The 12,204-nt window shown below is 37.5% G+C and overlaps 1 protein-coding gene across 5 annotated transcripts in view; it reads left to right on the top strand.

Moving 5' to 3' along the window:
- Positions 1 to 11,836, top strand: part of EPC1 (enhancer of polycomb homolog 1) — a 69,543-nt gene extending 57,707 nt beyond the window's left edge. For 3 of the 5 annotated variants that reach the window (XM_063125467.1, XM_063125473.1, XM_063125460.1), the window contains 4 exons: positions 6,523 to 6,641; positions 7,972 to 8,113; positions 8,352 to 8,715; positions 10,481 to 11,836. In XM_063125467.1, coding sequence (XP_062981537.1) covers positions 6,523 to 6,641; positions 7,972 to 8,113; positions 8,352 to 8,715; positions 10,481 to 10,553 — 698 coding nt within the window. In that variant the 3' untranslated portion in view covers positions 10,554 to 11,836. Of the gene's footprint in view, positions 1 to 6,522; positions 6,642 to 6,689; positions 6,809 to 7,971; positions 8,114 to 8,351; positions 8,716 to 10,480 lie in introns of those variants that run through there. The other 2 variants (XM_063125487.1, XM_063125480.1) reach the window with 2 other exon arrangements.
- Positions 11,837 to 12,204: the final 368 nt, after the last annotated feature.

Raw genomic sequence — 12,204 nt, 5'->3', positions numbered from 1 at the left:
TTAAATAAGCAAATATGAGTGGATTATTAAGCAACTGTGCATTAATTAACATATACCGCCCTCCCCCCTTGCTCGTGCCTAGTGACTCTGTAGACAACCAAAATAACCCATGCTGACCATCACACGACACAATAACCAATGGTGGTTTAAATAACCCACTCGGCACATCATTGGTTATTTGTGTGGGTTATTTCAGCAGTGTCTGAACCCAGTTATTCTCTTTCACACACCTGACATCCTTGCCTTGTCTGTATATAATTACCATATGACATACCTCATTGTTTAGCATATGCAGAGGCAAATTCTGTAGTGCCCTGTAAATTAAGGTAAACAAGTAAGCAGAAGGTATCTATTCTGTATATGGACACAACCCAGGAAGCTACTTTTGATGCTCTTGTTGGATTTTGGCCAACTAAAGCAAAATAGCAGATCCCCATGATGGAAATTTTAGGTTGTTTGGAGAGGGGGAACAGTGGGGGCTAGTATTCAAGAAACACACAAAGCCATGATGACTGTGGAATTCTTTGGTTTGGGCCATAATAGAAAACTATTAAATGTATATTTTAAATTCCCCCAACTATATTGATGAAAGATTTGAAAGACAGTATCAGTCTGGATACCTTGAGTGTTGGCTCTGCATAGAAAAAGGCTCATTGACTTGGTGATAATCTGGTGTGTTTTTGTTGAGAAATCATTCATAGCTTTTGAATGGTAACTTTTGTAAATGATAAGATTTGACTTTTTCGTGGGGGAAAAGTAGGAAACTTTGATGCTTCAGAATAGAAGTGTGAAGATCTCTGGTACTGATTTGGTTGTTCAGACCATCATGATAACTTTATGTAGCATCTAAATGGCTGTTTTTTTCTGCTTAGGAACCTAATAGACATTCCTGGTGTCCTCGACATTCTTTATTCCTCCTGTAACCAATGCTCATTTGCTAATAAGTGGTTTTTCAAAGGGATTTTTAGAAAGTTAGAACTTTGATTTTATCCAAAATCAAACTTGCCTAGAGCTTAGAGAAATGTCAGGCATTATTATACTTACTGTATATGTTTTGTGGCTTTCAACATATTGTAACGTGTCCTACACATTACTGAACCTCTTGTGTTGAAGATGAATTTTATGGATGACCATTTCACACACTTCACTCAGAGTGTGTAATATACATTGAAAGCGAAAATTAAATATGTGTATAGGGAGGCCTGTTCTTAAGCATAATTGCTATGAAGAACCCATTCTGAAAGCCCTCTATTAACAGTATACAAACTCTGGCTCAAAAGATAAATGTGACATGGACTGTAGAAGGAAAAAAAACTATGACTGATAACTTCTCAGGACTTCAAATCTAACAATAATTGTCAACTAATGTTGCTGTCTGACTGCTTTTCCTGAAAGGGCCTCTGTGTACAGATCATATCAGTTGGCATACTACTAGTAACATTGCTTATTAAACATATGTGCCGCCTAAACCGACCAACCTGTGTAGAGTTTTTCTTCTTTGTACCATTTGAGCAAAAAAGTGAAAAGGCATGGGAATACTGTGGATATTGCATGAAACACTCCTTTACATTGACACATCACGCATGGGGCTAAGATGCAATGTATCACTGTAAAAAATTCTATGATATGATCTCAGATTATTTAAAGCTTCCTATAATCATTCTTGAAGCATTACGATCTTTTTTGTGACTCCCCGCAATTACTTGTTGAAAGAATTTCTTGCAAAAAGATAAATACCTACAATATTTCATAGATTTAACAGTATGGTAAAATTCCGAAAAGTCATGGTGATGTAATACGTTTATTAAGCCAACTAAAAGAGGACCCACATTGTGTGTGTGTGTGTGTGTGTGTGTGTGTGTGTGTAAGCTTTTGAGATTCCCAGAACTGTTCTGTGGGTACAATGCTAAAAAGGCTGGGAGGAGGGAGAAAGACAACTGGATAGTGTAGTCATGTTGTCTGCAAATATAGTTTGCAGTCACCTTCTTTACCCTGCCCTTCTCCTTCCCCCACCTTTGTGCCTGAAGAAGAGATGTGGGAATTTCGAAAGCTTGTACCAAAAATAAAAATTTTAAAAATGGGGGTGATCTTTAGCTAGCTTAATAAAAGTATCACAGCAGCATGGATTTTGGATTTTTTCTTGTGGTGAACACAGCTACACTTATTTTTTAGTATGGTAAGAGATTATCATGACCACGAGTAATCCAACTATAATATTATTTTTAATGTTACTTTTATTGTTTGATTATATTTTTATTTTATTACTGTTATGGTGGTTGTTTTTAAAAGTACACTGCTTTGTTTGAATTCAGAAAGGTGGTATCAAAGCACCTTAAATAATTTTTCAAGTATATATGAAATAATTACTGGCCAATTAAATAAATTGCAGGGTAGAGAGCAATCTGTGGCACCAAAAGTGCCCAAAGTGACAACACCGTACCTGGAGTCTCACTAATTGAAACTGAGAAGGAAACCTGAAAGGCAGGCTATTAAGCGTAGAAATCACTCTACTGTACACTCAAACACAACAAAACTGTATTGCATGCTGCAAATGCTAATCTTTCTATTTCCTATCTTGTATTTTACTATTGTGAGAAATAAGGCAGATAATTTATTTGGAATATTATGTCTGATTTGCATGTTTGCGAGTAGTTGGTCACAAAGAAATTGTTACCTGCTCCACAATTTCTGGATGTGATGAGGGTTTAGAAATGTTTTAATTTCTAGAATTAAAAGAAGATAGTTATTTAAATTCGAAAAAATTTCAAAACTTCAGTAAGAAGAGTTATAAAACTATGCATCTAAAATTCTTCTGTGTCAATGGAAAAACTAAAATCTGTGGTTAGATTAAATTATACAGTTTAAGGAAATAATGCATATTCTGCTTTATGCTGGTTGCACTATTTGTGCTTTTGGTTTTTCTTCGCAAAATTCTGGGTTCATTTTCTCAACTCACTAAGGAAGAATTAGACATTGCAATAGGTAGAGATTATGGAATTTGTAGGCATGCAGAAAGTTTGAAAACTTCCCATTTCTTTCTTTCAGAAAGCCACACTCAGGCTCCCAGTGGTATCTAAACAGGTTGAAATAATCTATGGCTGCTATTGAGCATGTCCCTTAACTGCATGCAAGGGCTGGATTTCTAAACTTTTTTGTTTGTTTAAAAGCATCCTCTATCAGAATCGCCCCTGAATCTAAAGGGGTTATTTCTTGAACTATATGGGAAACTTCTTTTAAAAACGGTCTCTGATCTTGCCACCTTGCCCTATGAGTTGGAGCTCATGGTGAATTAATAAGGGGCTTAATAGGATATCTTCGACTTTTAAAGCATTTCTAGCAGATCACTTGCTGACCCTTGCAGCTGTCTTTAGTCTTTCACCTTTAAAACCTTCAAAGAAAAGATACTGCATGACTTCCCTAGAGAGTAATTAATGGACAAAACCACATCATTTAGGGCATTTTTAGTCATGATCGCTAGGAACTTGCCCACAAAAAGGGGTGTTTCTCATTAATCATCAATTTACAGAATGTAAGCACCCAGATTTCTAAAGCTCCAACTCCAGTTCTTCAGATGGGTAGGGAGTTGTTGAAAGTGCCATCTTAAGTTTCATAAAATATTTTCAGTTCCCCAGTTTGTCTTGGCAGTGTACTTGGATGGGGTTAATGAGAAATCCTTCCCTTCACAGGCAAGTTTAAATTCTTTCATGAGTTTTACCCACCCATAATATTTTTCAAAACCAAGCTTTGTTTCTGTATGGAAGTCACTTTTATTCTGGAAACTGCATGATCCTCAAATACAGTTGTTATTTATTTATTTATCTGTCTGTCTATCCATTGATTTTATTTCTAATTCACTCAATCACTGACATTCTCTGGGCGAATTACAAACAGTAAAAAAACTAAAATATTTATATACCTCTCCGAAATTTTTCAATGGGGAGCGGTATATAAATATTCTAAATAAATAAATAATAAATAATAAAATGCCATAGATCACTTAAAAAATATAAAATGTTGCATGCACATTTGTCACATTGTCCAATTTCCTACACAGAAGTGACTTCCACGTAGAATATTCATTTTTTGTGGAATGGTCTTCAGTGACATAGTTATTTAATATAAACATATGCAGAAATGAGAATGCCAAACTCTTTGTATAGTAATAAGCTTCTGTGCTTAACTGTTTAGGATTAGGCATTTAATAGCTTTTGTCTTAAACTTTAGAGGTATGCATTTTAGAGATAGATATTCATTTTAGAAGTATTCAATTCAAATTTACACCCCATGGTCTGGAATCAAATGAAATATACATCACGTTCATATTGCTTCAGAGTGTGCCAGGTTTGTTTTATCTCAAATAACAGCTTCACATGTGACATGGCAAACCACGTTTGAAACTGAGGTGACTTTCAACAGCAGTTTAGTACGATATGAAGGTTTGCTGTTTGAAGCAGCAGCAGAAAAAAATCTCATTAGACAGGCCTAATGTAGCTCTTTGTAACCCAGCCAATATAGACATTCTTTCATAGCCAGTTCTTGCTACTATCCTTCAGTGAGTCAGGGGAAGCCAGAGGTGGGGAGAGGCTACTGAGAACCAGGTTCTGTGTGAAGTGAAACATCAGCCATCTCCATGATAGTTGCTTGCTTACTTTGTACCACCCGGTTCTCGCTCCTTTTCTCCATGAAAAGAGGGTGTTGTTGTTTTTCAACTACACTTTTGATATTACATTAACCTTGCTATTGCTACCAAATATTTATGTGTGTATCTCTGCATTGACTAGAAATTGAAGCATGCAGGACTTTAGTTTGAATATGAAATTAATTGTATTGAATAACTTCCCTGCATATATATATCCTTAAGATAATTTATTTGTGGAGCTGTATATAATTCTCTCCAGATAGTTAAACCACAAGCAACGTATTTGCATAACAGATTTGATGCACTATCTCAAAAGCACTTACTTGGCAGCAATGCATATCTTTTGCTTAAAAGTGTAGTCACAAGGGAGATTCAAATTAAGCTCAATTATGAGAAGTTATGAAAGCTCAAGCCAGTATGATCTGTATGTAGGCGACCCCTGTGTTGTAGGCTGCCATGTTTTAATTACCCATGCTTGAATAGGCCCGAGAGAGAGAAAATCTCAAAAGCTTTGACAATTTCCTGCTGTGTAACATACTAAAAGCTACATACTTGGGGCAATCCCCAATGCTGCCACTGCGCCTCTGCTGGGTATGTTTCGGCAGCAGGACCCATTGCTGGCACAACATGAAGCTAGTACTTGCCAGAGCAATGCTGGAAACAAACCAAAGCTCTCGTTTCCAGAATGGGAGATGTCAGTGGAGCTCCCTTCTGCTAGCTCCACTGACCTGTTCTATTCTGGAAACTATAATTTCAGCTCGTTTCCAGTTGCTTAGGAAGCGCTAGCAGTGAGTCCTGCTGGCACACAGGCAGCATTAGATACTGCTCTTGAACTTGTAAAAAGAAGTTCTGACTTGCAGTGTTACAATTGTGAATTTGTTGCTCAAAAAAAAAAAGTTGTGTGTGAAAAAACTTCCTTCAGTGTCTTTTAAATTTAACATCTGTGTGTGTGTGTGTGTTCGTGTTCTCTTTTCATTCATTTTTTATATGTGTGAATTAGCATTGAATGAAGTTGTACACAGTTAATTTGTTTCTGGAAGCCTCGCATGTATTGTACTTTTCTCGAGTTTAGAGTTTGCAATAAAAAAACTAGACTATATTGAATAAGTCTTAGATTCTTGTTTTAGGAGATTTTGATATTCCTTTCTAAGATAATCAGTGGTAGTTGATGCAGAAAATGTACAGAATACTCATGTTTGCATTTTGAACATCCACCAGAATTTGGAATTGAGCATTTTAATTTGGAAAAGCTGCTAATGTGTGGTCTAGACTAGATTTGTAATTTAGCGGATTCTCCAGCCTAAAACTGCTTTAAAAGGTGGCAGCAGGGAGTTTTTCATTAAGGTGCACTGAAATGAAAACTGCAATGAACCCTCTCTATTTTCTATTTTTAGAAATCTCCATAGACAAATAAGTAGTATAACACAGTCTTTCTTCATTCCTCTGTAAATCAGCATAACCAGCTCCGTTCTTATTGACTGGATTTCCCCCCCAGGTGGGTTAATTGAGGGAAACTGATTAAAACCTCATCAGATATTCTAATTCTAAAGTTGAAACCAGGCACTATCTAAAATAGGAGCAGGGAACAAATTCCATCTGACTAATGCATAGTTAATTGTAGACATTCTCTTAGTGTGGTGATTATAATGTGGTAACTGACTGTTGTGGAACAGCAAGCCACGCTTTTAATTGTGTACATAACGTACAAGCATGCTGTGTTTTACAAGAGCAGCTAGCACCAGCTCCCACTGGAGTTGGAGCACTGAACATATGTACTGTGCTTCAGACCTGTACATGTTGAGTTTCCTTTTATAGGATAAGGGATGTGCATACAAGGTTTACATATTTTGATATGGTATTCTCTTATTTTATATTTTGTTCAGCATTTACAGCCGAACAATACCAGCAACATCAGCAGCAACTGGCACTAATGCAGAAACAGCAGCTTGCACAAATTCATCAACAGCAAGCAAATAGTAATTCTTCTGCGAACGCTTCACAGGTGAGGGAGTTGTCTGTATTATGATTTATCCCTCATTTTTTCCACCAGGGTTCATCTCTAACTGTCAACTGTTGCCATAGCACCTTGCAACTAACCAACAAGAAAGTGGCTTTCGCTCGAATCTACATCTTAGCCATACTCTAGAGTGTTTAGAAGGGATGCTACAGGTGAGTATAGTAGGCATTGCGGCTGCTCCCTCCTAACAGAAAAAGAGGTAACTCAGTATTTAAAGACATGGTATACATGTTCTTAAAAAAAAACTCCAGATAACATCATTAATTTAGACTGCATGTGTGTGTACGTGTTTTCCTCCATTGCAGATTCAAAGCTTAACCTTTGGATAATGCAAGTGGTGTTCCTTTTAGATACTTCAAGGGTGCTAGAGATTAATGTATTAACATTGCTAATAAACATTTGTTGTGCTTGGTTTACTGAACTTTTCAGGGCTTTTTGCAGACATCTTTAGAGCAGGAGAATACTGTGTGTAATGCACTAAGTTATTGGTTCTGAAACTACCAGTACTTGATTTCAAATCATATCTATAATGTTTTCCCAATTCTAGTCACTATGCTTTTGCATTTAAGGAATAACAGATTTTAAGCAGGGCTTTTTAGTGTGGTGGACTGTGGAGTTGCCTCCTGCTGGGCCATTGGAGGAAATGTTCCCCTGCTTTTTTTTTTACAAGGGAATGAAGATACAGGGGGGAAATTAAATTACATCCCCCTGCTGATGGAACTGCAGAATCAGGAGGAAGTGATTCCCCCTCCCCTTGCAGCCCCACATGCACCCTCAAAATTAGCTTTGAAAGGCAGGGGAACCCTCCAGAGCACATTTTCATATGACATGATGGGCTGTGGAGGGGAAGAGAAAGAATCATCGTGTGAGTAAACGTGTTGTTGGATTCCTCTGACATATGTTTGGGTGCCCTTTTGGAGAAAAAAGTGGGTCAGATCTTTTGCTAGAAAAGTTCATGGTTTTTCAGTTCTTGGTTTTATCACCTTTGTGGATCTGACTGCTTTAACTATTGTGACTTTTAGTATCATTAGTTTAGGGTGCAATCCTATACATCTTTAGGCCAAAAAAGCCCTACTACTCCCAGAATTCCCTAGCCACTTTAGCTGGCTGAGAATTTTTGGGAGTTGTCGTACTTTTTTCTGTCTAAACTGCATTGGATTGCACCCTTAATTATTTAATTTTATAAAACTAAACAACTTTGACTCTTATTTGAAAAGGGGGCTCAAAATGTAGTTAGTAAATTACTGTAGTATATGTTTTATAGCTTGCTGTGTGACGTCTTAGTTATTTTTTCTTTTCTCTTTTTTTAAAAAAGGGTTTTATTTCCAAGACATTGGATTCTGTTAGTGCTCAATTTGCTGCTTCAGCATTGGTTACATCAGAACAGCTCATGGGATTCAAAATGAAGGATGATGTGGTGCTTGGAATTGGGGTGAATGGCATCCTTCAAGCCTCAGGTAAGAAACGGTAATGATTTTTATGTCTTGTTTTTCTATATGTGTGTTAAGTCAATAAGGGCACAATCCTAGGCATGTTTAGACAGATAAAGCCCTACAACTCCCAGCATTTCCCTAGCCGAAAACTGGGAATCGTAGGATGTTTTTTCTGTCTAAACATGCATAGGTTCATGCCCTAATCTAATGTTGACATTTTGAAATTATTTCTCATTGTTTGTTTGTTTTTCTTATTCCATAGGAGTATATAAGGGCTTACACCTCAGTAGTACTACACCTACAGCACTTGTACATACAAGCTCATCATCAACAGCAGGTTCAACCTTGTTACAGCCTTCAAATATAACACAGACTTCAAGTTCCCACAGTGCACTGAGTCACCAAGTAACTTCTGCCAATTCTGCAACAACTCAGGTTCTGTTTGGGAACAACATTAGATTAACTGTACCCTCGTCAGTTGCCACTGCAAACTCTATTACTACGCTCAATGCACGACACATACCTAGGACTCTAAGTGCTGTTCCATCATCTGCCTTAAAGCTGGCTGCAGCAAACTGTCAGGTGCCCAAGGTGCCAGCTTCATCCTCTGTGGACACAGTACCAAGGTAAGCCTTTATGTTAGAAAATAAACTGGTAAGATCTTTCTGAACTACTATCTTACCATTGAAAAATAATTCTCCTGTACTTTGTGAGTCCATTTAGACAACAACAACAAAATCATCCATGTAGAATATATTTTAAACCTGCCTATAACTTTTGTGTTATGAATATTTTAATAATAAAAACGTGCATTTAAAGTACGAAGTAGACTCTGGTCACTCTTGTTCCAAAAGGGACAAATTCTTTAATAAGGAAACTTCTTGTGATTTGGATTTGAAGGACCATACTAATGTCTTTTGTGTTTGATCGATGTGATCAGACATCTTGATGTGATCTTGTGTCTGAGACAGGTAAACTTTTATAAAAAGTGTTAAACAATGAAGCTTTGTTTAATGGTGTAATGTCTTGCAGGAGGCAGTTGGAATTGGGGAATTGTATTCTCTGACACCCCTGTTCTAAATACAGTTATGTGACAGTAGACTTTCAGTTGAAGGGGTTTTACTTCTGTTTAAATGGCCAGGGTCCAAAGAGCTTTGTTTAGGTTCATCCCAAGCTTGGAGATTCTTGCAATTCTACAAACTGCTTTTGAAATTCAGGATTTTGGAAGTAGTTTGCCTGCAGGGAGAAAGGGGTCCTACTGGTGCTGCTGTTCAGAAAACAGCTCCTGCCCAGAACCTAGTTGGTTCACATTTTTCTCCCACCCGTTTTTCTTTTTATGAACTATGAAACCTTCTAGCCATTCATTTTAAAGGGTTATGAGGATTAAAAATACTCATTTTTCATGTTTCTGGCTTGATTCTCATGGAAAACAAAATGAGGAATTTTTTTTGTATACGTCTGTAAACTTTCCCCAAGCCTGCTGATACCTCCTTCTTGTGCGTGAGTGACACCACTTTGGCTACATAAGCAATGGCACTCAGAGAATTGAGAATGCTGTTAGTATATAAAGTGGGGCCATGGAACAAATGTTGTGTGAGTGCTTCAGTTCAGGGTTCCAACCACTCCGTTCCATTCCCCCTCCTCTTCCATTCCCACCCCCCTCCATCAGTCGATCAGCCTTATGTGGCTGTTGAGCATGCTCAATACTCTTTGCCTGTATTTGGGTTTGTTTCTCTATTTTGACATTACAGGGATTGGGTGGACTCACCTGTGTCCAATCCTAGTTACGCTAAAATGTAGATTTCTCCATTAATTTAAATGGGCAGAATTCACCTGTCCCTGCAGACATTTAAAATAGCTTGTTGGTGTGAATCAGAAAATGTCCTGTCCAGACAATGAGATTTTTTCTCTCTCTTTCTACCTTATTTATATCTGTGTGTATTTCCCCACTGTCTTCAAACCAGTCCATTCCGTTCCCCATACAACCCGCTTGTCATGTTTCCACAACCATCAGTATTGGTCAACATTCCAAGCTGTTGAGTAATTTTTGAGCTTTTTTAGGAGTTTCTTTAAGGTTTTTTCCTTAAGGTTTTTTCTTTTTTTTTTTTTTTTGGTCATCCTGCAAGCTTTGGTCACCCGATCCTGCTGATATTTCCCTCTTGCACATGGATGGTGTAGTCCTGGCAACATTTGCACAAACAGAGGAAGACTTGAATCAGAAATGAATGGAATAACGTGATGCTATATTGAAGTTCTAAAGATAAAAAAAAACCCCACACACATCAATTTTACAATGTTCTTAAATGGGGCCTTTGACAAACTAATTTGGTTGTTGTGTCTTTTTTGAATATTTATGTGTGTGTGCTTTTCTCTCCTCTTTTTATTTTACAGGGAAAACCATGAAACAGAAAAGCCAGCACTGAACAATATAGCAGACAATACAGTAGCAATGGAGGTGACGTAGTTTCCATAGTAATGGAACTGCAGCCTTGGGGAACTTGTTTAGGTGCTATGCATCAGTAGCAATTCGAATGCAAGGGATGATGGAATCTAGCACATTGCGTTTCCATGGCAGCTGTGGGGACTTGACAGCAATGCCCATCTCTCATGCTTTGGTTTTTCTTTTCTTACTGTTAATAGGAAAGAATCAACATCTGTAAATTAAGACTACAGCAATTATCTGTACAGTACTGCATATTTGTAATACCCTTGTATATATGTTACTTGAATACAGAACCGTTCATTTGTGATGCTTTGCACTTGGGGCTGGGGTGGGAGGGGAGGGAGGGAGAATTGCAACAAAGTAAGAGTGTGAGAAGTGAGATTGTATAGAGATGAAGTGTCATCACATCATGTGCATGGTGCGGAACCTGCTGTTTTATCTATTTATTGTGCCGTGTTTACAGTTTTTTGTACACTGTACCTTCATTGGTTCCTGTGCTGTAGTAAATGTGTTAGGTAGCTGTGGACTCCTTGGTATTTTGTAAATGGTATTAACATAACTTGGTTCCCCCTCTGGGTCCTTGAGTTTTCTGTGTATCATGTGAAAAATGGTGACATACATACAGAATTTTTTTAAAAGGCATCAGTTTAAAAATGGGGAATGTACTATTCAATGGGATCTTCCTGTTCTAATATCATAAGGCAAGTAACAAGCTAAAAATGAAGTCTCATGGATTCTACCAGCTCACAAACATGTGTGCAGTTTCTGGTACTTAAAGCACTAAAGTTATGTTGCTGCTCTTCATACAGCCCCCTCTGTTGTCCCATTTCCTTGCACACCAAAATAGTGGTGTTAAATCAAGTATGCAAATGGAGTCCTTATAACTGGAGTTTTTATGTTGTCTTGCCCTTCTTTTGATCACAAATTATATTTTTTTATTGTATAATTGTTAAAGACTTCATTCTTTACTTGTTCTTAAGAAGAAAAGGCTATAAGGGAGAAGAATGCAGTAATTGCTGTACGTGTATCATCATTCCAGTTTCTGAAAACAGCCAGCTTTTTTTCCTTTTTAAGATTCTCCAGAAGGCTGCAAGGCCAGAACCACAACTGTCGGGTGCCTTCCTTTGGAAATATTTGCCCTCTCTTCTGTGAAGAGAATGGTACTTAAGACTCTACTACTAGTGCTTTGTCAGTACCGAAGCCTGAATGCCCACTCCAATGGCGTACATTATCCTTAAGGTTTTTAATCCCACCTGGAAAATTGTGATAGAACTCTCACAAAATAAACCCAGGGCATTACATGTTGACAGACTAAATGTGTGGTGTGTTTTATACTATATTTTATTCATTTATTAAATTTGTATCCCGCTGTTGACCTACAGGTCCCCAAAGCGGTTCAAATATAACACAACTCAGTTCATAGTTAACATATGAAATTATTGGATCAAACAACTTAAAAGCAAAAGATGACATTAACCCCTTATTCCCGCACTTGGATAATTTCTTCAAGGTGATCAAATCAAGGGATGGATGAAAATTTAATTGAGTTCACAGCTTGATGCAAACCTACCTAATTCACACTCCCCGAACTTCTGTGTGAACCTGCATGTAGTTGCTCTCCAAAACCTGCACTTTTCCAAACATTGTCAGCAAGTTCGTTGATTTAAAAAAA

This window comes from Elgaria multicarinata, chromosome 1 (genome assembly GCF_023053635.1).
Source record: "Elgaria multicarinata webbii isolate HBS135686 ecotype San Diego chromosome 1, rElgMul1.1.pri, whole genome shotgun sequence".
Lineage (NCBI taxonomy): Eukaryota > Metazoa > Chordata > Lepidosauria > Squamata > Anguidae > Elgaria > Elgaria multicarinata.
This window is presented reverse-complemented; position numbering and strand designations above follow the sequence as displayed.